The 27059-nt window shown below is 45.0% G+C and overlaps 1 protein-coding gene across 1 annotated transcript; it reads right to left on the minus strand.

Moving 5' to 3' along the window:
* On the minus strand, positions 1 to 24824 carry REEP1 (receptor accessory protein 1; the record flags this gene model as incomplete). Its single annotated transcript, XM_009081503.1, has 7 exons — positions 24793 to 24824; positions 20469 to 20541; positions 17520 to 17596; positions 15502 to 15622; positions 13799 to 13912; positions 6474 to 6524; positions 1 to 169 (listed from the first exon to the last, which is right to left on the minus strand). Coding segments are annotated over exons 1-7 (637 nt in total), but the record flags the coding sequence as incomplete, so codon positions are not given.
* Positions 24825 to 27059: the final 2235 nt, after the last annotated feature.

A 27059-nucleotide genomic window follows, 5' to 3' on the forward strand; every position in this document is an offset into this window, starting at 1 on the left:
CTGAGCTGCCAGGGCCTTCTGATGCACTTCTGGATGTTTTTGGCTGGCTCTGTTTGCTACTTGTTCGTACAGTGACCGAAGGAGGAACAGTGCTGCTGCTGTCTCCACGAATCGTTGAGAGATCCTGCATGCTAAAGCTCCGTAGTCTCTCAGACAGGGCTCCCTGTCCCTAGTTAAACGAGCAAGTAAATAACACAAAGTTAGATCCAACAGTAATTTTTGAGCTTTTCTTCTCCCTTGCTAACTGAAATCCATAAGGACAACAGGAAGTGAAAAAAAATTGCCTGGTCCAGTAATCTACAGAGGGCAAAAATATGTTGCTAAAAGCATAATTTCCCTCTCTTTGCTCTTCCTTTTGGAATGTTTCTATGCACAGTCATTCAAACTTTTGATGGCATCTCTGATTCTTCAATGTAGTCATTTGAGCTCAGAGCAGCCTTGGCCACGTGTAAAGGAGCAGGATGTTGTGTCTTTCTAGAAGGTACTTTTCTTCATTGGGATCTGAGTCAAACAGGTGCTTGGCTTCAGAATTACAATTAATGGACTGCATCAAAATAACTCCTTTTTAAACTTAATCATCTATGATAATATTCACCCAGCTGTTCTCAGCCATACACAATACTTCCAGAGCACAAAAAAAATTGAAATTTTAAAGTAATAAAAAGATATGGTTAAATGCAAAGAAATATTCCAGTGCTTTTTTTTATTCATGCAGCTTAAGGAAGAAATAAACTAACAATATTCTTCTTTCTGTTTAGACTACCTCTCAATCAGGCAACAGACAAATTCCTTGGTGAAAGGAACGTAACAGTTCTTTGTACCTTTCATGAAAACAATATCCCATCAAAAAGTTGACTGTAAGTATTCTGCAACTCTCATACTCCACCACTGCCATAACATAGGAACACCAGAAAATTCAGTCAGTACAGAATCACAGAATCCTTGGGGTTAGAAAAGACCTTTAAGCTACCTTAAGTGACATTCAGAATATGAATTGCATAACTGTACACCTGGGTTTTAATATTTTGTTGGGTGGGGTAGGATCTAAAAGGTACTTCACAGCATATAGTCTTGAAAAAAATACTGAAATGAACACATAGAGCCTAATACTAAAATTCTTTCTGCTAACTTAAATTAGGAAAAATTCAATGGATGCTTTAGCTGAGATGAAATAAGAAAGGTGCCAAAAAACAGTTGATATTGCCCTGTTTAACAAAACAGATAAGGCACATGATAGCAATTCACCCCCCACTTTCATTTAGATTTGTAATTGTCAAAGCAGTACATCAGTGGAAGCACAGCCTGAACACTGCCAGAGGACTCTAGGCTGGGGCTGGACCAGAACACATCCCTGCTCCCTTCTGGTCTGCAGATTTGAGTATCCTGCCCATGAAACCATTGTGCAGGTGCAGGACCAGTGGAGAGTGTGCTCTGGTGCTGGCCTGGCACACAGAAAGGACTCATCCTGAGCATCTACAGTTGAAGGCAAGAATGGACACATTGCTTGCTAAAGCAGCTAGGCAACACTACCTGTCCCTTACTGCACCAGCATTGATCCATTGGGAAGGCAATGCATTAATTTACCTACTGATTTACCAACACCATTTCAGAAATTTCACATGCACAGTAAGGAAAATTCAGTGCCTCCACCTCAGAGAAATCCCTTAGCACCTTACTTCTAGGGACTGCAAGTAGACAAGGGATCAGGTGCCTACAACTACTATCACTGTGGCACTCTGTACTCTTTGCATTCAAGAAGACTCCTGGGCCAGTAATCTCTCAACTTTTCAGCCTGAAGCTTTTTGTACAAAACAAATGGGTTCAAACTCCCTTCTCAACTCCACAGCACATCAGTTTAACCATATCCACATCCTGGACTACAGCACTTTTCTGTGCCGGCAAGAGCCAAACAGCATGTGGAGATGAATTCTTCAGTTCAGTGCTGTCCCAAAGCATAATCAGTAGAAATAGGTGTCGTGTAAGAAAAACAAGATTGAGCTGTCCCTTGTAGGGCAGAGTCACCCGGGGCAGCTGGTCAGGAGGCTGCACTGGGATTTTTAAATTAATTTTACTGACCTGATGTTTCTTAAAATCTAAGTATACTGTGTTTGGCAGCATTTCCTAGACTCACAGAATGATTTGGATTGGAAGGGACCTTGAAGATCATCTTATTCCAACCCCTTGCCACAGGCAGGGTCACCTTTCACTAGACTAGGTTGCTCAGGGCCCCATCCAGACTGGCCTTGAACACTTTCAGGATTTTGCATTTAGCTTTCCTGCACACTGTTACAGAGAAGCAGCAGACTTACTTTGCTCTTTCCCACTAGCCTGTTCTACTTCTGAAAGTATTTTAAATGGATGGGGCTTCTTTGTTTGTATACCAAGCCATTCTATCTTGCTGGTTTTATATGCCTGGCAAAGGAGTCATGAGAACTTATGTTCTGGTAAAATCTGACCTCTGCCATTGCATTCTCCAACCTGCCACAAGGATTGATGTCTGAATTTTGGCTACCCTTGCCAGTGGCTTGAGCCACTCTTGGGACACATTTTCACTCCAAGAGGCATCTCAAATTAATTCTCTTAAGCCAATGTAAGGTACATTTACTCTGCAAATGTTACTCAGCTGGTACACTGAAGTTTCTTTGCACAGCTGGTCAGCTGGGTGAGATCTTAGCCGTGCAGAGCTCAGTGCAGCTCTGGATGGGTTCTGGAGCTTGCAATGAATTCCTGCACAGCCACCCTATTCTGTGGAAGACTGAAAGCCAACACAAGATATCCTATCCTGCAATCTGATTACAACAGAGATCCCCAGAAAGGGCAAGCTGAGAGCAATCAGACCACTAAATATTTTGCTGTTGCAGAATGACTGGACAGCAAAGACAGAGGGTTAGCAATTGATGAGATGCTGTAACCTGTGTGCTACATTCCTCCTGCACCCCCAGCTCAAATATCAGCAGTGTTCAAGCTTTAAACCTCTTCCCAGCTGCTCTGCTCAGCCAGCTAACCTAAATTCCACAGCATTCCAGCCAGCAATTTATGTATGTGGACACAAGTCAGATTAGAGACAAGATTCATGTGACAAACCAACCTGGCAGTGAAAATGACACTAACACACCCTTTTGCATAGAAAATGAAGAGGATATGTTAATATTCTTGCATTGCAACTTGTGATAGAGTAGCATATAATGATCAAAGGCTCCAGAGAGAGCTTTGAAACCAGGGCCTGATACATGCCTGTCATCCGTGGGTCCGTTACATCAGTGTATAATAATACAACCAGAGCCTTGAGCACATACTCACAGCAGCTGAGCTAAACAACTTTGACCTCCTCCAGGAAAAAAAATAAATTGTCTTTTCTTAATTTTTGCTTTAATTTCACCTGAGTTTCTAACAGCAAAGATAAAGGTTGCTTATCACACATATAATGTTACTGTTTCTACCATTCCAGGAAACATTTGTCCAAATCTCAGAAATGGCAGGAACAGCAAAGGCTTGGGCTGAGTGAGGGCACTGAACACCTGTGAAACCCTGCAGACTTCCATTTCTTTTCTTTCCCATTTCTGCACCTTCAGTCTTTGCAGAGCCAGACTTGACTTAATTGCTCCGAGGGCACAATGCAACACTCACACTTCTTCCTCAGTTAACCACAGTTTTACCTGACCCCAAATAGAAACAGGAGCACAGAATCAGGATGGTTTCAGAGTAAAATGGAAGATGTTGTTACCAACCTTCATTTCCCTGTCAGATAAGTAGCCACTGTGAGGGTTTGCACTGCTGCAGTTATGCATTTTAGAAATAATGACTTTATCCAGCTGAAAAGATTATTATCCCACAACAAGACTTACCATTTATTAGCAAAAAAACCCCAAACAAGTTAACAGCTTTATTTCGCAAGGGAATAGATTTAGCACAGTACACGTCTTGGGTCATGTTTCACTACAACAAACATGTGGAAGATGAGAGCAGCTGTTTTGGAGGATTTTTGTTTACCATCTTGGCTGTGATCACCTAGATAACTCTTCCACCTGCTGCAGACATGAGAGATATCCCAGGAATTTCAGCGCACAGTGTGTCTTCACGGAGAAAAAATCCAGGTCCTGAAGCTACGCCTACGCAGCAGGCCAGAGGCATGTTTGCAGCACGTCCACACAGATCTGGACTAGTTTTATCCTAGAGAGCATGACAGCAGTAATATCGTGACAGTAGCTGTGGTAACATTTCACTGTGTCAACTGCAAAACACCAGGATGTTATCATACAGCCTTCTGAAAACAGGGACTGGGGAGGGTAGCAGGACTATGGTGACACCACTGCTCTCTCTTCTCTCATTGAACACCATCTACACTGTCAGGATGATTGTGCTGGCAATGTGGGATCTGTGTTTTGGGGACTTTAGAGGACACAAGCATGAAGTGGTGCTGGAAGACAGCTTTAATCTCCCTGAGCACAAGACTATCTGTCTAGACTCAATTTCTACCTCATCCAGCTTCTCCCAGGACACAGACTGTCACTGTAAACATGGCACTTTTGATACTGTAGACAGTGAGTTTGCTAGATGATGAGGTTTTCTGACTACAAGTGGGAGCAGGTGCCTCCGTGTTCCCTGATCACTACAGTGCACCTGCTCCCAAGTAAGAATGTTCACTCCGTAGGTAAAAGCATGGCACAAGCTGAAAGTGGAGTTCTTCAGGCTTCCTTTGCCTTTTCTTCTCCCAGGATATACCAACCTCAAAAGTCCATACATGGGACAGCTCTCTCTTTACAGGGGCAGAGAAGGGCCTGGCCGGGACAGGGCTCAGTGCTACTGCATATGATAAGAGACAAACACTACAAAAGACACAGTAATTATCAGCCCCCAGTCACTGCTATCCGTTGGTATCAACTTTATTTAGAGTCATGGCACCACCAACTGTATTAGGGCATCACCCACCAAGACACGGATGTTCGAGCTGCAGAAGCTCATCTGTGATTCTAAGGGAAGTTAAAGCTCCCATACGTGTGACAGAGTAATTAATATAAAACTAATTTAGGCACATCCACCTGCTTCAGTCAAAATGACAGCTGTAGTATAAGCATTCCTTACCCACATCTAGCACATTCTCTCCTTTAGTTTTAAAGAGTAGGAGAGAACAGGATTAAAATACTGAGCTTCTAAAGTCAGCAACCTGCACATTGCCTCTGAAACAAACATCAGCCTCAGTGGAGCCAGTGCATGAACACTGTTACATTCAGTATTTACCTGGAAGGATCAGAAATCTTGATCCTTTCAAAAAACTGAAGTCTGCAGTGTGACAAACACTGTAAAAGGTGTACCATGAGAAAGAGCTGAAACTGTCTTAATTTCCTTACCTCTCTATAATTAACCTGTGCATTCACATCTGAACTAAAACTTTTTAGAGGGAGATGCATTTAGGAGTCTAGGAAAAACTGGGTTTACATCCAGTGGAATGATTCATTATAAATACTCCACATATACAGGCAGCTAAAGCTGAAGTAAATAAAATTAAGCACATAATTTAAAAATCTGCAATTTATGTAACAGCCTCATTAAATACGATCCAAATATAAACAAATGTCTAGATTTTATCATTCCTTCAGTCTGAAAATATGAAAGAATTCTGTACACATTATTTAGGCTTCAGAACACCTCTAATACCTACAAATTCCACTTCGCAGCTGTAGAAACAATGACACAGCATGGTGAAGTGACACAAATCAGGAAGCAAAAACTGCCAAGTCACAAAAGAGCAGCTTTTAATACAATCACTGTTAGTGCAGGATGGCACCTTCTGGCCTTTTGTGTCTTCGGATCAGCAGTTACTGGACAAGCAAGGGAACACTAAGTCACGCTCAGCACACTTCCAGCACAATACTAAACCTGTTAATGAATGCTCTCTCTTCTTGCTGTAACTGTGGTTAGTAGTTGTCCTCCATGCTAGCAGACATGTCTGCATGCATGTTACAGCCTCCACCCTGCTGATATCCACCACAAGGTGTGGTGTAGCTTCCCAGGATGTCAGTTATCACTGTGGTGTCAGCAGGATTGCCCCAACCACACCTGTCAGGAAATGCTGGCAGAGAACCTGGTCTCACAAGCTCCACTGCAACTCCAATCATCCTAACAGGGATCACAGTAGTGGGAGGGAGGCTCTCTTTATCCATTAGTGAAAAAACAACAGCAAATGTGGCAGCTCGGCCAATGCAGCAGCAACCACCTGAGTTAGAAGGGTTTTCCATGTACAAAGCTCCCTGCCTGGCTGCTGGAGTCTTTCTGATTGCCAGCAGAGGACTTGGAAGGCATTTTGCTGATGAGATCAAGGACAGGCTTTTAAAGCTCAGCACGCAGGATCTACACACTAGAGGCAGAGCAGACAGGATCTGCACTTGGACCAATCTGAGCTGAAACCAGTTCAAACTAGTCTAACGGGGAGCAGACATTAGTTAGCGGTTAGTATTAAGCATTCAGCAGATTACCTGCCCTTTTTTCTGGTCCAAATACAAGTGTAAATGAAGTAGCTGAGAGACCTAGCGAGGGAAAAAAAAGAGAGCTATTGTGGCAACACACATAAAAGCCTTGAGAATAAGGTCTATCTGAAGCATAAGTAACCGAGGTGAGACATGAGCATGACACTGGGCACCATGTGCAGGGACTCACGTACACATAAAAAAGCACAAACATCCACCTATGGACTACACCTCTGAACACAGGTTCTCCCTTCCCCAGCTTTCCCAGAGAGATGGAGAAACCACTCCATAATCCCAGCTGACAAGGTGTTACCTAGCAAATGTGTTTAAAGAGTAAAGCAAATTATAAACACAATGGGCTGCCACTCCACTTCTCGAACTTGATTGGTGCTTCCCACTGGAGAAACCTCCAGTGTCTGGCCTAATGACTAATTTAGGCACACGATTAGGTGAGGGATGTGTGGCAGTCATTTTAGTCCTGGTGGCTAACAGGTCTTCTGAGCAGCAGGGTTAACACTGGGGAATTACTCACAGCAGTGAGCAGGAGTCTGCATGCAGAAGCTTTATCATGTCTGGCTGCAAGCAGGCCCCGAGCAAAACCATCAGCTTTATGGTCTAAGACCTGAATGAAGGAAGAAATCATTTCTGCCACCATATGAACACAAATATCCTACAAGCAATATCCTTATTTATGGCCAGGGCCTGCATGCTATGCCTAGCCTGGAACAGCTACCTGTTTTGGAGATGTCAGACAGTATTAAAGACTCAAAGGGAAACCAGCTGACGTTAATGTTGATGGTGGAAACTTAATTTCATCCACCCTTTTTGTTTGTGCAGTTCATTTCCTCTCCTGGGAACAGTTTGTTAGTGTTTCTCCCAGCCTGGTCTCTCTGTATAACTGTATTGTTTGGTTCTGCTGTCCTGTGCATTCACTGGCTGCTATCTGCTTCTTGGGATGAAAGAGCCAAGAAGAGAGAGACACTGGAAAGAGCTACCCAGATTGTAGCTCAAACAGCACAGGATTTTATTGAGTTGTGAAAAACAGATTCTTAAAAACTGCATAATGAAAGATACATCACACCATGACAAGACTACTTCACAAAATACTGTGATGGTACACAATACCATACGTTTCAAGAAAGCCATTTGTTGTTCCTCTTTAATGGTATAACATGGCTCAGCCATGAGATATTTGATTTTGGATCCCAAATGGAAATCCTTTAAAGGAAGCTACTTTCAAAAGCAACATGCTCAGTCTCTCTGAGGCAACACTATTATGTCCCCAAAGGTTTGTCAAACTGTGAACTCTAAATCACTCCTGACTTCTGCAGCTCTTGACCACATTACTCACCAGGGCACACAGTGTGGTTATCACAGGTATGGTATTAAGCAGATTGGTCAGAACTGTGCTCCCATATGTTTGTTAAGCACAGGAACACTCTCACTCCGAGCAGCGGGATCTAATCATTACAAAGAGGTTTTATCCAGCATCTTAAAGGAAAGGATGCTCCCCACCCCCACCTCCCTCTTTCCCAACTCCAGTAGAAGTGCAGTTGCTCAGTGTCACATCACACAAGGCAGCACGTCTCTTCGACACAAGTTTTGTCTCACAGTAAATAGGTCTAAACTCCCATGCAAAATTAGGGATCTAAATATTGACTTTCAGGCATTTGCACTGGCTACACCAGCTGGATACTAGAAAGGAATGGAAAGATGCTGTTTGTCTAGAGGATAAAATGTAAATCATCACCAGCATTTCCTTGCCAGTGCCCTGCTTTAAAAAACAGCAAATACACTGGAAACTGCCCCATAGATTTCTTAGGTTAAGGGCCCCTAAAGCAGTGGAGCTACAACCCCCCAGGGGAGGGTGAGCCCAAAGGTGGAGGTAGAAGTGACATGCCAGACCAGATAGGTGGTTTGGGAACTGCTGAGGCTGCACTCCTGAGCATTAGTTAAGGAGGTAGATGTGCATACTGAAACCCTCCTGTTCATCTGCATGCCTGCTCCTTTTAGCGATAACCGCAGTGATTGCTGGCTCCGGCAGCACTGCGAGCCGCATTTCCCCACGCATGAAAGGCTCCTGGACTGTTTCTCAGACTTATTAGGCACAAATGGGCTTTTCATTGACACCAGTCATGCGTGCCTACTCCCTCCACCTCATTTATCATCTCCTGCCAAGGCACTGTGCCCACTGCCAGCACAATCCTGTGCCCCACTCCCCTTTGTAAAGATGGGCACGCAACGGGCCACAGCACCAGCTGCTCTGCCACCAGTCCCTGCCCTATGCATGGGAGGGCAGGGGAAAGGCAGAGGAAGGTACATTACCAGGAACATCTGGGTTATACTGATCTGTAGGCTGTAGGATGTTTTCTGCAGATCATCTTTGAAAAGCAGAGTTGAGGCTGCAATTTGAGCTGGTTAAGTGGTTGGGAGCAGGATTTCTATTTGGGGTGGGGAAAGTGAGCTGTTTGGCAGAATTCGGTTGTTCAGGGTGGGGAATAAATGCAAACAGAATCTGTGAAACCCAGGAGCTTGAAGGACAGTCAGAGAGCTATGAGAGAGTGATGGGCAGGTTGTAGGACAGAGGAGGCAATGGCAGGGCTGGGCAGGGTCTTGGAAATGCAAGCGGGGATATAAAATTTGGGGACTGGGGACATGGCAAGGCCACAGGTGGTAGAAGGCTGAGGGTGACAGGTGGAGGGTAAGTGCTGGGGGAGTGGTGACAGCCAGGGAGCACATACAAGTGTGCTGGAGAAGGCTGGTGCTGCCTCCAAGCCACTGGTGCCTCTCCTCGCTGCAGCCACATGTGTCCCAGCTGCTTACACTTACACCTGACTGGTGCCAACGAAAACCCCACTTATGTCCAGGACCCATCTGATGGATTCACTACCTGGACAGGGCCTTGCAGCTGCCTCACTCCTGGGGCTGTAACAGCTTTGCTGCTGCTCCCCTCCCCCTGTGACTCAAAAGCAGGCTCTTCCTCTGCTTCTCTTCTCCCTGCTCAAGGTGAGCTGGAAAGATTGTAGCAGTCAGTGTCCAGGACCCTTTGGGAGTGGGAATGGCTGAACTGAATTGAAAACACAAAAAGAGCAGCAGGATTTACCGTCCAGTCGTCTAATCCCACCATTTAGGACTGACCCACTTGAAGTCACCACATGTGACAGAATCACCAAGCAATGAGGACAGGATTAGAGCCCCAAATGAGATTACAGGTCCTTGGTGGGGACACAAGCTGCTGGGGGCAGGGAAAAGATCTGTAGTGAGCACATAGCAGGGGTAATAAGACCAGATATCCAATGCTCTGTCTGCTTAGCAAGCATCAAAAATAGATCTCCAGAGAAAGAGAAAACACCCAAGCCAGCCAGCAGGGCAGACTCAGGGTGCTTGGGACACTGACAGCTCCTCAGCCTGTGAAATCAACTGGCACACGTTTGTGCCAGTGTTAGCACAACTGTGGCTTCTAAACAAAACAGAGCAGGGGAAGGGAGCAGGAGGAGGGGGAAGGACAAGCCTGCAGCTGGCTAACTAAAACTGTAGGCTACTTAAGACAGAAAAGGGAAAGGGCCAGGGGATCAGAAATAGGGAAGGTGTAGCTGTGCACAGCTTGCAGCGTCTGAGCCTGAGGTAAATATATAAGGAGCAGCCTGTCACACACTAATGGTAATCAGAGAGCCAGACATTGTTGTGCTGCATGAATAAAAAGATGACAGATAAACAGAATGGATAAAAAAAATATGATGGATAAAACGAATGAAGAGATGGGCCTTGCCCAAAGACCTTATCATGAAAGACAAAAGATCATGGTGGATCCTGCGAGAGCACAAGAAGAACACTTACCACAGCTCAGACAAAAAGGAGAGGACAGGGTGATGCACAGTGGGAGACATCTCCAGGCAGAGATTTAAGCTTATTTACTGCAAACAGGCCTGTACAAAGTACCCCTTCAGCCCAGCAGCTCACTGTGTATTGCCAGTAGAAGATGCTGATTTGCAAAGTCTGAGGGTCCATTCCTGAATACAAAAGCATCTTTACCTCTCCCATTACCCCAAGTGAAGGAAGAAATAATCCTCACATTCACTTGCTGGTAAAAGGCATGTTTTCCGTGGGAGCTGCAGGAGCTCAGTGCTCCTGAATAGACGGCCATCCCTGTAGGTTCCAGTTTTAACATGATCCTTTAAAGGTTGAAACCAAATGAATGTGTTCAGGGTTCACTTTCCCACCTATACTCAACGTTTGTCATGGACTAGCTGGATACCCTTAAACCTTGGCATTGGGAAAGTCTTATAAAGAGTATTCTCTTTCCCCCTTCCTTGGAAACTTCCCCCTAAGGACAGCACTCCAGACTGGTCTGGCAGCTGGCTGCTCAAAGTGTTTTCCAGATAATTAGTCATTTAAACTTCTCTCATGCAGGATAATCTGGCTCTGTTACACCTCCTTCTCAAGTGAGCAAGTAAGAACGTTGACATACACTTGACAGCAGGTGAAAACCAGGGCAACAGAAGCTGTTCCCACCCGTGCCTGTTGGAAAACAGCTTCCCCCACAGCAGCAGGGAGAGCTACATGGAGACATGTCCACACCCTCCCAATCACATCCTGAATACCTGAGAAACCCTAGCTATGCACTTGTGTACTGCAACACACCAGGCTGTAAATCACAGCCAGGCAGCTCTCCCTGCTAGAAGGACAGCACATTCCATCTGAGAAGGGCAAGGAACAGAAACTGCTTTAACCATTCCAGACCATTACACCGTGAAGAGTGTGAATGTACTGGGGGTGCGGTTCCATGAGCAGCAGTTAATCTATTTGCTTCCCATGACCAGGAAGGGATGATCTTGCTTTCCTTTCCTCTGGCCCTATTCCTCACAATGTAGTTGTGTCCCTTCCCTTGTGCTGGCACAGGCACATGAAATACATTTGTGGGCACAAAGAAACATATTTCCTTTCTTTTTCTTTCTGAATTTGCTTTCTGATAGAGATAATCTGAGGAGGTCCAAAGTGCTGGTGCACACTGGGAGCAGGAGCATTCCCCCATTTTGGAGGAGAGGTGTCAGATTGGCTCACCCTGTCTGTTGGATCTACACCCTGAGGCACACAGAAACAAGGATGTTGCTGGAGGCCACACGCCAAAGCAGCAAAGGAAGCCAGGGGTCCTGTTTTTTCCCCTCACACATTCAGAGTAATTTAAATGTCAAGGCTGAAGGAGATACTTGAACAGTCCCTGTTTTGTTGTAAAAAATCAATCTATTCAGTAACAACCTCTCAATTTGATTAACAGATCATTTTCCCCTCTCCGAAGTAGAGTGCAGGAATGACTCTTCTGGTTCATTTACAGGTTGCGACATCTGAACAGTTTTCTCTCAAATTGGGTTGACAGATTTGCCATACAACAGTACCACGCAAGTCACAGAGTTGCTTTCTTCCACCACTGAATAGGCACCTTCAGCAACTCATGCAAGACAACAGCTTCCCTGTACCATGGAGACTCTTCCCTCCTCTCCCCAGTGCCACTGGAGCCACATTTCAAGGCAGGGAGATTCTTAAGCAAAACACCAGAAAAGCAGAACAGCGTGAAGAAAAACTGTGGTGCTGAGTGTTCATTCTGGCTGAACAGCTGATGAAAACACTGTTGCAGCCCTGAAGGATGAACAGGTTGGCGCTGTGGGTTTGGGTTACTGTGGAGCTTCTCATATTCAGGAGCTACCCAAACAGGAGCCAGAATTCCTTAGGGATTTGAATATAGTTCTCACTCTGCCCTAAAAACAGCTCTAGCAGAGTCTGCAGCACCTTGCAGGAAGGGGCTCAGAGCTAAGGCAGGCCTGCAAAACAAGCATTCCCAGAGCCTATTTATGTCCATGGTGTGACTTCTTCAGGCTTACATGGCAGCAGCAAAAGTGTTCAGTGTCGTGGAGGCATCACACAAATGTTGTTTTGTTGGGCATAGCTCTGCCTTTGTTCCATGTTTATCCCAGGTTTTAGTCCAGATTTGGATTATCAAGCAGTCCCTGGGTTATCAGTCTCCCCACTGAAGAGTTCAGGAGAAAAACTGTACCAGGCCTGACCACCACAGTCTGCACAATGCTTGGCAGGGAAAAGGGAGGCAATTTTTGCTTTTCCCTTGGAACAGGATATAGTTTCTCATATCCTTGTGATCCCACATGAGCATAGCATACTCCAGGGGCTCTCCACTTCTATATTCCCCTGCATTCAACATGCTTTATAGACTTTATGGCATTTGGCCTCCTAAAGAGGTATTATGCATTTTTGCAGAAGGTAAGAGCGAGACATACTAAGACAATGTGCCTGAGATCATAGGAAAAGCATTTGGCAGAGGAAAATAACTTCCTCCAACTCCCATTTTCACCTTTTTCTATTATCAGTACCCACCTTACCCATGTTTCTTCTATCCCTTTGCAACAGGCACTGCAGCCATATCTTTCATACAACTCTTGCCCCCAAAACACAAGGCTATAGTCACTGTGCACATCAACCTTAAGCCATGATAGCCCATGGCCAGAGGGCAGGACCACGAAATGTAGTCATCCAGTCCTTGCAGCTTTTATGCAAGCAAAAGATCACAGATAACAGCTATTTTCTGGGTTTGGCTCTAAGCCAGGAACAGAGTACAGGATACACATCCTCAGATGAGACCACTCATCCAGTATCTCCTCATTCTCCAAAAGCAACTAATGCCACTTCCCATTCACTCTTGCATAAACGTCTGCAGAGAATTATACACCAGGTATGATATGTGTAAGCCTTGCAGATGAACTTTAGCCTTCACGAACTTCAGATCACATCTGCTTTCTGTCAGTACACAAATTAAAGGCCACTATATCCCCCAGACTTCTCAATAATTCAGCACAACAACTGAAAACCTGAGGTGCAAATGGCCTTTCCTTTCATTGCAGAAGGTGCTGACCAAAAAATTGTATTTCCTTGCCAGGGTGTTAACTGCATTCACCTAACATCAGCATCTTCCATGGAAACATGCTCCTATTTTAACAGTGGAAATGAAGAGCACAGGCTGTGATGAACAGAATTGCTAACATTGTCACCTGGATATTGACAGAAAATATAAAATTCAACAGAGGCCTGAGGCAGGCACTAGTCTTAATCCTGAATTTCCAACCTCCTGTAGATTCACTAGGCACCACACTTACTCTCTTCATCCCAAGATGAAGATGTGTGGCTGCTGAATGGGAGACTGGGAGGAATGACCAAATGAGTGAGAGATTCCTTATCCTCATCACCTCTGCCCCTCCACACTGTGGCTGCTGTTGGCAATGGATGCAGATAAGATGTTATTAATCACGCATTCTGACCTGCACCTTTACCTTTGAAGCTGCCATGACAGCTGCCGTGGCTGCAACGTTCAGCCCCCTCTTCCCAAAGTGCACAAGGGCATCGTAGCTCCGGTCTTTTGCCTGAATGAGGCAGTCATCGATCTCCTGTCACAGCAGAAAACAAAACAAACAAACAATAAGCACAAGAAGGACAAATTCAGACTATGCTCCCAGACTTAAACTACTTGTAGAACCAGGTCATATTTTATGGAGGTAGATGTCCTCCATTTCCTCCACTGCGGCTGGAGAGAAGTTCACAGCCAATGTTTGCAAAGAGGAAAGGTTTGCAGCAGGGGAGTAACTCCCATTGCAGGTTTTGGGAATTCTTCATTCTGTGAATGGAAAATTGGGACCCAAAGTTGGGATAAACTTGCACAGTGCAAGCATCACCAATAGGTTCTGGAAGCCAGAGAGCTATCTCCACCTGGGTAGCATAGACAAGGAGCCATTTGCAAACTGTGGACTCTAGAGACAAATTGGATTTCCACATAGTTAAAAATAATCACATGGTGACTGGGTAGCTGAAGCTGTACTGCCCTGCAACCAGTACTGGTGGTCTCAGAAGTATTTGGGATATCTCTGCCCATCACTGGAGTCATCAGCTTCAGATGCCCATGGAATTGGTAGGCCCAGAGTTTCTGAATTTCGATGTTGTTCAATATACAGTGAAATGGTTATGAAAGTTTCTGCCCTTGCCCTTCTTCCTTCAAGACACAGGGATTTGGATGATAATGAAGACAATGACCTCTAGTACTCAGCTACTGTAGTAGTGGGTTAGTAGAGACTAGAAGCTGTGAGGGGTTCCTATTCCTAATGGATGGTGGCAACCCAAAATTCATGAGCACTACTTGTGAGAAGCATAAGCAGAATTTCCCAGGAAGAAGAGAGACAGGGCAATGATCCCATCTGTCCTTCTTGGACTGAGATATAACTAACTGTTCATGCACTGCCTGTGGCTAGACAGAGCTTTGATTTTCATAGCTGTCAATGCAGGAAACAAGTTACTCACTCAACAGTTTGCATGTCGATATGTGACCAATAGCTATTTTTGGCCCATGTATTCACATGAGCCAAAAGGATCTGCCTGACAATGTCCCATTCACAGCCACAGGAATCTCCCAGGCAGGCAAATGATCCAAACTGTACTGTCCCCCTCCTAAAATTACCATCATTAATTTGAGAAAGACATTTGTTCACCCAGAACCTCAACATGCTACATGCCTTACTTCACTACACTATCCATCTCCCAGCCAGGCATGTACTTGCTGAGCCCATTTTAGACAGGCTGAGCTGTTTGTCTCATTGCTGCACAATGTTTTAGGCAGAGCTGAGAACAAAGTTAAGGAGTCCTGGCTGCCAGACCCTGTTTCTCTATTTGTTATATCCAGCCACAACAGAGCACTTCAGCTATATTCAGCCAGTATGTGCAAAGCAGCTCAGGAGGTATTTTTATCCCCCTCCCTCCCAACTTCAAGTGCACAAAAATGAGTTAATAAGTGCCAGTGCACTGAACTGATGCCAGGATTTAAAAACATAACAACCACAAAGAACAAAAACACCAACCAAAAGGAGGTGATCAAATGATAGAGGAAGAGAATCAGAGACTTCCAGCCCTTCAATGAAAATGAGCAATACTGGAGTAACCACACTGTAGTTCTGCTCCACCCAGAGAGGACCCAAGCACCTGTGATTACCTTTTCTTTTGAAGACAGCGTTGGATGGACAAATTTCCTGTATAGGAGGCTGGAGCCTTTTGTGTATGGAGACAGCAGCCAAGCTACAAAAGCTATTTTGAGTTCATAGTAGAATGGAAACCTAGAAGAAAAAGAGCTGTTACTGTCTGCTCCCAATTTAACCACTGCCCTTAATTAGAGATGCTCAGCTCAGGAAGGGACGGGTCAGTATAGCTCAGGGCAACTTTCCTGTACCAAAGACCAAAACACATTCACTGATCTTTGCACACACCTCAACTAGGTATGTGGGTAAATCTTTACTTGGACATCAGGACCATTATTTTATGGTCTGGAAGAAACTCTGCTGCACAATAAGAGGAGCTTTCTACATGCAAAGAGCACAGGTGTTACCTTCACAGTATCTCCAGTCACTGTGAGGGAGCAAAGATCAAACCAGCAAATCAATATTTCATTCATATATTTATGCACATTTATCTCTCTGCCTTTCCGCTTTTAAAATAATCCCCACAGCACAGGGGTTGGAACTAGATGATCTTGAGGTCCTTTCCAACCCAAACCATTCTGTGATTCTTATCTTACTGAATCTGAAATACAAGAATCTTTGTTATCCAAGCAACATAAAGGCACAGACCCACAGTGACTTTCAGGTAGTGCTGCAAAACATGGAGTACTCTAACTAACAATAGGACATTGCTTTAGCTGGAACAACAAGCCAGGGACATCCTGAGATTAGATTATGCTAACACTTCTCTGGAGGACAAAGCCCAGAGCTCAAGACTGGCCAGCCAGCAGCATCCTCATGTAGGCAGGCATGTTGCTACTAGCAGCATGATGAACAATTGTTGTCCTTTGTAGGCAAGAGCAGCACAGAGACCCTGTGATGGCTGTGCATCAGCCCAGCTGCACCAGACAGGCTCCTGCTGTGCCACACAGCACTGTCACTGAGCCAGCTGGGCCATACAGCATCCAGGTCTGGCCCAACAGGCCTCTGTGATGCTCTGCTCCGAGCAGAGCCAGGTTGATCTTCCACCTCAGTGAGGATCGCTACAGCATACTTGATTTCACATGCTGGCCAAGCCCTCTGCCATTCCTCCTGAGACCCACATAATATAGCCTCCGATAAAACAAAGCTCCAGATGAACACAGGGGAGGTAGATCTGCATGCAGATTCAGACAGGCAATGATGTCTTTTATCTCCTTTTCAACAGATGTGACATGTTGCCAAGTACCCCAATTTCCTTTCACTGCAGGACTCAGAGGTATGCAGTGCTCTACAGGAACAGGCTGTGAGGGCCATGCACTATACGTAAATTTTCATCCTGAAGTCTAACTGATTTCACTGGTTTCTGCTAGAAAGGCCTTACTATAAAGGGCAACCAAGCAATAAACATTTCCAAGCTTGAGCATCCAAATTTAAGGAACTGAATCTGATAATTGGGCATTTATGTGCTCTCATCCTGACAGAGGTCATCAGGAATCTTTCCACTGGCATCAGAGAGTCCACATCAGTATGGACTGCCACTGCCCTCCATCAAACCATAAACCCAGCCTAACGAGGAGCAGGTCTGGCAAAACATCCCAGGAATAACCACCTACACAGCAAAGTCCTGTGCTGCAGGGTTGTTTGTGCCCAATCTCCACAGTCTGTGTAGTTACTGTGGGACACAGCTAGGCAAGTCTAGAACTATGCCTGTAGTGACTGTTGTTTACATGATGACCTCTGCAAGCATCCAACTGGGCAGTCAGCTGTGCCTCTCTCACAGGCAGGGACTGAGACTCCTGTAATGATTTCCTACTAATGAGGTATCACTGGGCACTTCCACTTCTTTCTTGTTTTTCCTATGACAGCACTGAGAAAGGAAGCATTGCTCCTCCAGACAAAACACCCCTATGCACCTGAAGCCACTAACCCTGTGTTCAGGAGGCAGTGGACTTTATGTCCCATTTTTCCCCCCCTTGTAAACATTTCCATTTTCCTCCCATCTCATGCCAAGGATCCTCTCCCCTCTGGTGCTCACCAGCAAAGAAAGATATCCGTGAATGTCTCTGCTGTCGTGAAGAGCGCGAATATGATCCAGTACATCATCCATTTGACCTGGTAAGCAAAAACAGTAGCCGGTTCATTTTTCCTCATGGACCTCAAACTATCTCTTACAGGGACAAGTGTACAGAATAACTCTCACAGGAAAAAAAAGTTTCTTTCCCCCCTCGCTCTCCTCACCATGTGTTTAGCAATTACTGCGGACTCAAAGGTGCCAGAGTTTCCCCCACTTCAGCACATAACACATGTCAGATTTCCACAGCCCTTGGGAAGGTGGCTGTGGCCTTTAGGACTAGTCTCAGGAAAAGAAGAGCAGCCTGACTCTGTCCTTAGAGAAGCTCCATTGGCCAGCAGAGCACCATAGCCCTATCACAGGGCCTCAAAAGCCTCACTTGGTTGATTTTAATAGCAAATGTTAATATTAGGGTGTTGGCCAAACTACACTTCAGATAGAATGTAAATACTTACATAATAACTACAGGCAGGGGAAACTAGCCAGAATGAGGTAAAGAGGTACCTGCCCATCCCATGATCCAGGGCTCAGGAGAACAATCAACTCACTGCAATTACTGAGTCAGTGTGATCAGTTGAGTGGCTGTGCCTGCTCCCATCCACACCCTGAGCCCAGTGCAGCAACAAGGGCAAGGGCATTAGCTTAAATCCCTTACCTGGGGCTTAGGTGAGAGTGTTTTGCCTCACACTGGTAGTGAGAGCAAGTGCTGTGCTGTCTCTGTTCAACTAGGGTAACTCCACTGTGGGGTATACTGCCTGGGGTGATGGATGGATGGTCTTTGAGGTGACAGCGACAGACACAGTCTTTGGGGACCATGACCTGGTCAGGTGAACTGTAGTATCACAAGTAATTCAGGAATCTGGGAATTTTTGTCACTGAGCACTAAAGGGCATTTAAAAGCACAAACTATTCTGGTGTATGTAGTATTGGTGGTTCTCGGGCTGGAAAAGAGATGGTAAGACAGAGGTTGTTAATTTAACTGAAAATTGTTGTTTAATTACATATATTTGAAAAACGGGATCCCTAAGCAGCTTTGCTGAAATGTTAGAAAGCTTAAGAAAGTAAAAACCATGTAAATCCATGAATTAGAGAACTGGACTGTGTTACCTAAGGCTGGGATAATTAGAATAGAGTAAGAGAATGCTGGATAAAGGGCAGTACAAGAAGGATAACTATGCTGCTCTGGGAAAGGGAGGACAGAGGTGACAATAAATCTGGATATCACCAGCTCTGAAATGGCTCCTCCATCCTCTCCCCAGTGCAGTGGGGACAGTACCTGTAGTCTCTCTCCATCTCCCCTGGGGTTATTCCCTGAGCATCTGTCACTCAGCTACATAACTGCTCTCCTGAGATTTACATGTGTATTTATATTTAATGTTACAGCAATAATGGCACTGCCAAATGCCTGAGAGCATTGGCTTCCCAGGGCAGCTTCTGCCAGACTTTTTACATAACTATGAATCCCTCGGAGCCTCAGTGCCAACATGGTTCTCTCAGTTACACATTACTGCCAGCAAAACTTCTAAACACAAACCAAGACCTGGTGTGGATGGGCCTGGATCAGCCTAAACCAACACTTATCGAAACAACTATTACCAAGCAGAATAAAAATAAGCTACAGTGATATGTTTTGACTAATAAATGAAGGTTTCTACTGTATCTACTGTGTTTTAAACAGACACTAACAGACCTATTGCCCAACTGGTGTGTTAAACTGAAATTAATTGTAAGGGCAGAGCAGGTCTTAGATCAGCTGTTCTCACATTTGGGTCATGACCCCACATGTCTGATGCGAGTTCCTCTTTTGCAATTGAATTTCCAACAGGAATTGGACTCTCCAACAAAATACTTTCCGGAAAGGGACTATGGAAACGTCAAGTAGCAGTGGCAGACACTGCTTGGAGATGCTTGTGCACATCTTCAGCATTTTCAGTCAGAGTGTACAAATAGTGAGAAGCACAGCTGGGCAAGGGCTGCCTTAAGTGTCTGTTGTGTTCTGTCACACTTAAAATTCTCAAAATATCCAAAACCATTTTATGAAGGAGGAGAATGATAAATAAAATAAATCTCAGCAGTGACACTGAGTCCCAGTTTGAGCTTGCACTAAGGACTTAATGGGATAGCTATCTATGCTGTTATCCAGAGGAGAAAATGGGCTTGTTAGCCCTGTCATCTTGAGAGGATTGAGGAGTCAAGATCTGGAGGCTGAGCTGGGTTCAAAGAAGTTAACAGAGCTCAGGTTGTGAAGGACACTGCAAGTCCTACAGGACCCCAACCGCACTCAAGTGCTTTTGATTCTCCCACATTTCACTTTCCCTGATGGCCCCATATGCCTTTAGAAACTGGGGCCCAGGGAAGACTTCTCAGCAAAAGGCCAAGAGAGCACCCTCAGCTGCCAGACCTGCCTGCAAATAGGTCACTCCACAAGGAAGGATGTTTCTGTCTGAGGATTCAGTCATACATGCTTCGAGTTGCCTCCTCTGATCCTTGCTCTGAGGATTCAGTCATATGTGCTTCGAGTTGCCTCCTCTGATCCTTGGTTTGAATGAGCAGTTAAAGCTTCAAGGCTTTTTGAAAAGGCTTTGATTTATGCTGCTCTTCAGAAACAAAGGAGAACACACAAAGCTTTGGATGCCAAATGCTTTTCAAGTGGCTGTATATAGCTCACATCACCAGAGGAACAGCATACATTTGTCAAGGAGCATATCAGCTCTGCAGAGGAGCCAGAAGCACAAACCCAAGTCTCCTTATTTGAGATTTGTGCCTAGCAATCAGCCAGCCCACCTTCAGGCCAGTCTGCCCCTTGCACTGGTTTATGAGCTTTCCCAGAATACAGGCAACACCTTTACAATGTGGTGAGAAGCAATCTTAGAAAACAGACCCTGCAGCACAGCCACAAACCTCATTACTCACATATTCTTTGATGTCCTTTGATTTCACGGCTTTGTAAGAATAATACGCAGGGTAAAGAGTGCCAAATATAAGCCTGGAAAAAAAAACCAGACAAAGAATAAATGGATTAAATTGATCTCCTGTCACAGAGATATTTTTTCCACCTGTCTTTTAAATGTGTTTCTTGCACTAGTAAAAAGTGTTAGGATTTGATTTAAACTTGAGTGCACTGAGTACAATACAGGAGTGATTTTGCATCATTGAATTCAGAGAAACTACTGCCAGTGACATGAACGAAGAGCAGGGATTCAGGCTGAGTTTCCTTTTGCAATGGTTCCCATAGCTGTACTTTATGAGATACACACAAAATAACCAAACCAAATAAAAGAAAGGCCACCACACTTTTAAAATGAAATTAAAAATCTGGTTTCAAAACAATCTACTGTGACACCAGGAATACAGGAATATTGCTTTCAGAGGCAAGGCAAAATGAGAATCATTTGTCTGAAATCCCTTCCACCTCTATTCAATCCCCTGAAAAGCTGGCAGATAATAAAGCAGGATCCAAGTCCTACTGGCACAAAGGTTTGAATGCTGGGGCCTTATCCTACATTAAACCTGATAAAATAAAGAGCCCTGCATTGTTCAGTAAAGTCACTTAGGGATCATCAAAGGGGAAGAAATCTGCCCACCAAGATACACCAACAGGATCAGGCCTAAAAATGCAGTTCTGCTGTTCTTTCAGGCAGTTTCCTTTCATTGTCAAGTCTGAAAAGGATGCTGTCAGGTTCAAGATTTCATGTAAGAAAGAAACAAGGATCTGTAAGCTAAAAATAGCACTACTGAGAAAAAACGTTGAGAGTTTTTCATACTAACTCCTCTCTGCATCACTGCCTACTTGCTTATCCACTTCAGTTATTCTGGATGTAAGCATAGGCTTGTCAAAACCACTTTGCCTTGCCCAGGTTTCAGTCAGTTTTATTCAGTGCAGGAGGATGATGCTGCAAAGTCTAAATTTAATAGATTGCAGGGGAATGTTTACTGGCTTGCAACTACCAATCTTTCTACTGAAGCTTTTGCTTTAAGCTCATACAATTGCAGGTCTTGGGAATGAAAGTGATCAATGTTTTAATCCCTAACTGTGTAGCCACACAGACCCACAGTCATCTTTTCCACCCTGCCAACAGCAACTGTGTGCCCTGGGACTCACAATTACAGACAAGTCCATTACGTGCATAAGACATAAAAAATTAACACTGTGGGATATGGTGCACCACTGTACTTCCCGCAGCTCGGGAAGGTATTTGTGAAAGAGTGGGGTGAGCCAGCACACATCTTGACTTCCAAAGCAGTGACCGGAGGCAATCTGCCTGCTATTCATCATGCTCACTGTAGCATAGCTTAGCAGAACCTGAAGCACAATGCAGACTTCAGAAAAGCAGCTACTGAGTGAGGAGATTGACTATTTTACAGAGGCTTCACACCGGCTTCGAAAGGCTTTGCTGGAAACAGTCAGCTCCAAACCTATTCCACCCACAGGGGCTGTGCCATTTGCAGGGATCAGATACAAACGCTCAGAGAGATTCTGGGAAACCAGAAGCGTTTTTGTTCCTTGCAGTGTATTACCAAACAGCAACATGGGTTAAGGCAAGGACAAACACACAGACAATGGCTTGATCCGGTTCTCACTGAGGCTAATAGCAAATAATCCAAGTTCAGAGGTAGCAGGACCTAATCCAAAGAAGGTAAAGCTCACAAAAGGAAGAAAGCTCCACAATATTGAGAAAATAACAGCTGAGCACCTGAATAATATTTTCAGCTCTCCTTACAAAAAGCACTGCAATGCTGTCCTTCCTTCTTGGCCCAGCCTGGCTGCTATCTCACGCTTTTATTTCCTGCAAATAATCACTGAATGATTGATATTCATTTCCTCAGTTTGTGTTGGTAACAGAAAGTCACTGGATCCTGAAGAAGCAAACAGTTTACAGGATCACTAGATTAGCTGCAGACAATAAACACCCAAGAAAAAAAAATCCTGAGAGGGAAGGAAATGGTGCAATAATTTTGCATATGCAGAGCAAGGAATAATTAATACGGTGATGTGATTACCCTAAATTGGAGATTGGGGGTTTCACTGATTTGTCTTGTAGTTTGTTGTGCACATATATGAGCATTTATTACCAGACTGAAAACTGTTTTAAGGAATATTGGATGTCTGTCCTGTCACTGCTGTGGCTCACTATGTGGCTTGGGATCACTTAACCTCTGGGTACACCCTACAAATGGAAGACAAAAGGTGTTTGAGCATTTCTGTAAAGCATATTCAAGAATCTGGAGACAAATACTTGCACACAGGCATATTCCAAAAAGTCTCTTGAAGTTACTGTCTTCACTTGGCTTTGGATAAGGCCTGAGTACAATTGGTTTAATTCAAACACACACGTCAATCCTCTATCTCTTCCCTCAGTTCCTCTCCCGTGACAAAGACAATACATCTCTCTTCCCCCTTATCCAAGCTTCCTGTGCAATTAAAGTTATTGTTGATTCCTGCCTTCCTTCATCCCCATGTTCTGACTGTTGCCAAATCACTCTTGCACGCTATGCACAAACCTGAGGCTGAATCTTTGTTGCTCTGCCCTAGCCATGAAGACATTCCTTGTCCAAATCTCCTTTCTACATCTTTTGTGTGATCTTTACCCCATACAGATGCACCAGTGTTTAAACCTCTCTCCTCTGCCTTCCCCACTCCCAGTTCACTAGGCTAAAGGAACTTATCTTTGCTTTCAGTGCCTGAAAAATGTTGTTCCTAACTACTGTTGGTTTGGTCTTTTATCACATCCCACCTCAGTCCCTTCTCTCCTTTATTGCCTGTAGTGCCACCAGCTTCTTCCTCTTCTGTTCCTTGTGTCTTCTCCCACACCCTGGAGCTCCTGTGCTCCTTGCTCCCCTACTGCATATCATCCCATCGCCTCCAAAACAAGCTGTTCCCTGGCAGTTATCCTGACAGCCCACAGTTTGAGAGATAGCAGCCCAAGCCACACAATTTCCAACCATATCACTCCCCAGTTCCTCCTCATCTCTAGAATCTTCTTATGCAACACTCCTGGTGTTTTCTGAACCACACCACAGGACCTTCAGCTTTCCTAACACATCCCCAAAATCACAGCACAGGCCTTCAGTCCCCTCCCACAGCTGCCAGCTGACCTGGGACCCACATGTGCTGTGACTCCTGTGTTACAGTCATTGTCTACCTCATGCTGGCCAAAGTCCTGTCTATGGAGTCAACACTGCAGCTTTTGCCTCCTGGCAGACACTCCTATGAGACAATCTCCTTGGCAGCTAATTCTTGTGAATAATGTAGAAACTTAATATTTGAGACCTCTCTGACCCGTCTATTTTGGCCACAGCCACTTTGCAGATCCAGAAGTCAGCACCAGTGGAAAAACAGATGCTTAAGTCTCATTTCCTTAGGAAACCCTAGTCAACCCACTCCCCACCCATTTCCATCTTTCAAAGCTTCTTTGAATGAGCCATGTACCCGGGAAGGCCTTGGCTCTTTTGCCCTCTGTGCAGAAGCAGATATCCTGAGCAGCAAACCTCCCAGAGCCTGATGCAGCAGTTGCCACATTTAGCTACAGAAATGTGTTCTCCAGACTGGGCTAAAGCAAACACATACCCTCAGGGCACGGGGAAAGGCAAGGAAGTGGTGACATTCATCAGTGAGTTAGGAAAAGCTCACTTGCAGCACTAAACAATTAACCACAACAGCCTGACAGCTCTTACACTGCTCCATGCTGGAGGTCTACACCAATTACAATCGCCCTGAAAAAGGACAAAGCAGCAGCTGTAAAGAAATCACTGAAGAGTCAAATAATTGTGCAACAGGAGGCAAAAATCTAAGTAAAAGGTTAGCCTGCCTAAAGAATAGGATAAGGATTAATGCTGAAAATCTTATAATCCTATTAGGCACCTTAGCAGCAGCAATCTCCAGTCCGGATCATTACATGCACTTCCGGTCATCCTTTGTCCAAAGGGACATAGCGGAGGCAGAAGGGGAAAGGAGAAGGGCAAAGAAAGTGCCTGGAAGCATCACAAGATCTATATGACTGACTGCAAATGCTGCAATTGTTTCTTTTCCAACAAAGAAAAATAACTGAGGTTATTGCATTCTCTTACACTGCGTTGGAAAAAGGAGCAATGCAATCAAGAGAACAAAGTCAAAAGGAAGAGAGAAACTCTATCACCGGGAGATAATGTGTGGAATGGACTAACTGTATTTATTTATATAATTACATTACGTAGGAATTAGGGTTGGGTTTTGGTTTTTATTATTCAAGTTTACCACAAAATGAGATACGAGAGGATGAAGCTTCCCATATTGTGAGGTTTGCTGATTATTGGGGGAATTGTAAAGCAATTGAAGTGTTGGCTCCTTTTTAGCATATTCCAGGGGAGCAGCTGCACCATCACCAAAGCTCCTTCTGTTGCCACTTACCAGTACAGCCACAGCCAGCCCTGGCTATTATGTCCTTCTATTCCTTCTCCAGATCTGCTGGCGCAGTGATCTGACCATCACAGAGCACAGGCTAACCCAGATGTGACAGTATTTCTAACAGCATCTAGGCTACAGCCTGGGGATGGGCATCATTGCTGCAACCACGACCTGGGAGGGCCCCACATGGCATCTTGAGTTCTTATGATTTAGTGATACTGTTCTCTTCATGGAAAAGTCATCTACCTGCAAAATTAACTCTCACATTCCATAAAGTAGCTGCTGAAATAAATAGAAGGACTCTCAGTGATTCTCAAGAGTACTTGCCAGGAGTCAGGTTACTTCTAGAAATGCCTGCATGTCCATTCCCTTGTGCATTTTTAACTACAGGGCTATTTTCTGGGTGGCAACCTGGTGTTACAAATATACCAGCATAGTGCCATCTACATCCCAAGCCATCCAAGTTTCTCTCTTCCAGTTACCATGCCATCAGGGCTGCCCAAACACTCAGAACATTGTACTACCACAACACAAACAGAACAGCCCTTATTTTGCCCATAAATAACTAATGTTTCCATTTCATCAGCACACAGCAGCCAGGATGGCCAATTTATGCTCACAGGGATGGACACATTTAGGAATCACTGAGATATTTCCTATTTCCTCAACATGTTCACTGGCTAGTGCTTGCTTCTTACGCATAGAGCAGCAGCTGAGCTGTCACCAGGCCAGCATTCCTCACTGAAACCGACAAGAAGGGTGCCAATAGGTTTGTGTTCCTTATTATCAGTACTAATTAACATTCACACAGTGCCACAGATTAAAAATAAACACCACTGGTTTTGCACCAAAGGTTCCCAGTTTAAATCCAACAGCTGAGGATGCAAAAATAAGCAGTGCACAAGGTCAGGGAAAGGGTTAATGTGAGCCAAATGCTGATATTCAAGAAGGGACTGGGGTGGAGGAAGCACCAGCTGCAGAGGAGGTTCTGGGCTGATATTCTCTGGGAGTTGGCTCCTGCAGATTCATTGTGGTCATTTTGCAGCAGAACAGGTCGGCATGGTGGCTCAGGGAAGTCAGAAACTTGCCTGTTCACCCTCTGGGTGACAGCTGACACCATCCCCACCCTGGGCCCCAGGAGATGTGGATACCTGGCCATGCCAAACTGACACCCTGATACACTCTGGGAGTACTAGTGTCAAAAATATTCCCCAAGGAAAGCGCTGGGTTCTGACATCCCTGAGACAGATCAGGCTCACTTCAAACTCCATTTGCAATGGAGACAACCGTGCAGATGTGCTTATGTCACTTGGACAGTTGTGCAGGTCTCTGCAGGTATTAACAAGGTGTAGAGCTCCACTTGAACAGCCACTCAGCACATCTCTCTGCTTTAGGAAACATTCCTCTGCACCTCCTTGGTGGGTGACCTGCTTAGCTCTTAGGACCTGCTCAGTCCTTATCTGCATCAGCACTTCCAAAGCACCATGCACACCCACAGCACTGAGGTAGCAGAAGGTAGGCCTAGGAGAACTCTATGTCTAACAAAGACACACTGCTTTCTGTCCAGATCCACCTCTGACTTCTCAGTCAGGCTACTACAGAAGCAAACTGAAACTTCATCTTAGTTAATACAACCTTATGGCTGATGAAATCACTCCTCATGGTGTAACTGCAGGGCACAGGGACACCCAGCTGTCCTTCCAGCACAAACAGCAAGTCAAGGGCTGTCCTTGATGCTTCTAATTTAAGCAGTCTTGATCTTCCCAAAGCAGTGCATACTCCTCTCTAGTTAGCATGACCCTTTTTTGTTTTCCTCAGCCAGGGCTCTCACAGGGGAGTTGGAAGACAGCCAGATGCAAACAGGTGAAGAGATGTACCACAGTGGGAACAAATGGAGGAATTAGCCTGTGCCAGCTTGGAGCTATCATACAACTCCACTTGGGTCACAACAAGCCCAGGCAGTGCTATAGGCTGAGGGCAGAGTGGCTTGAGAGCTGCTCAGCAGATAGGGACCTGGGGCTGCTGGACAGCTGGCTGGAAACAAACCAGCAGTGTGCCCACGTAGCCAAGACAGCCAAGGGCATCCTGGCCTGTATCAGCAATAGTGTGGCCAGCAGGAT

Source organism: Acanthisitta chloris, unplaced genomic scaffold (assembly GCF_000695815.1).
Source record: "Acanthisitta chloris isolate BGI_N310 unplaced genomic scaffold, ASM69581v1 scaffold5969, whole genome shotgun sequence".
Taxonomy (NCBI): domain Eukaryota; kingdom Metazoa; phylum Chordata; class Aves; order Passeriformes; family Acanthisittidae; genus Acanthisitta; species Acanthisitta chloris.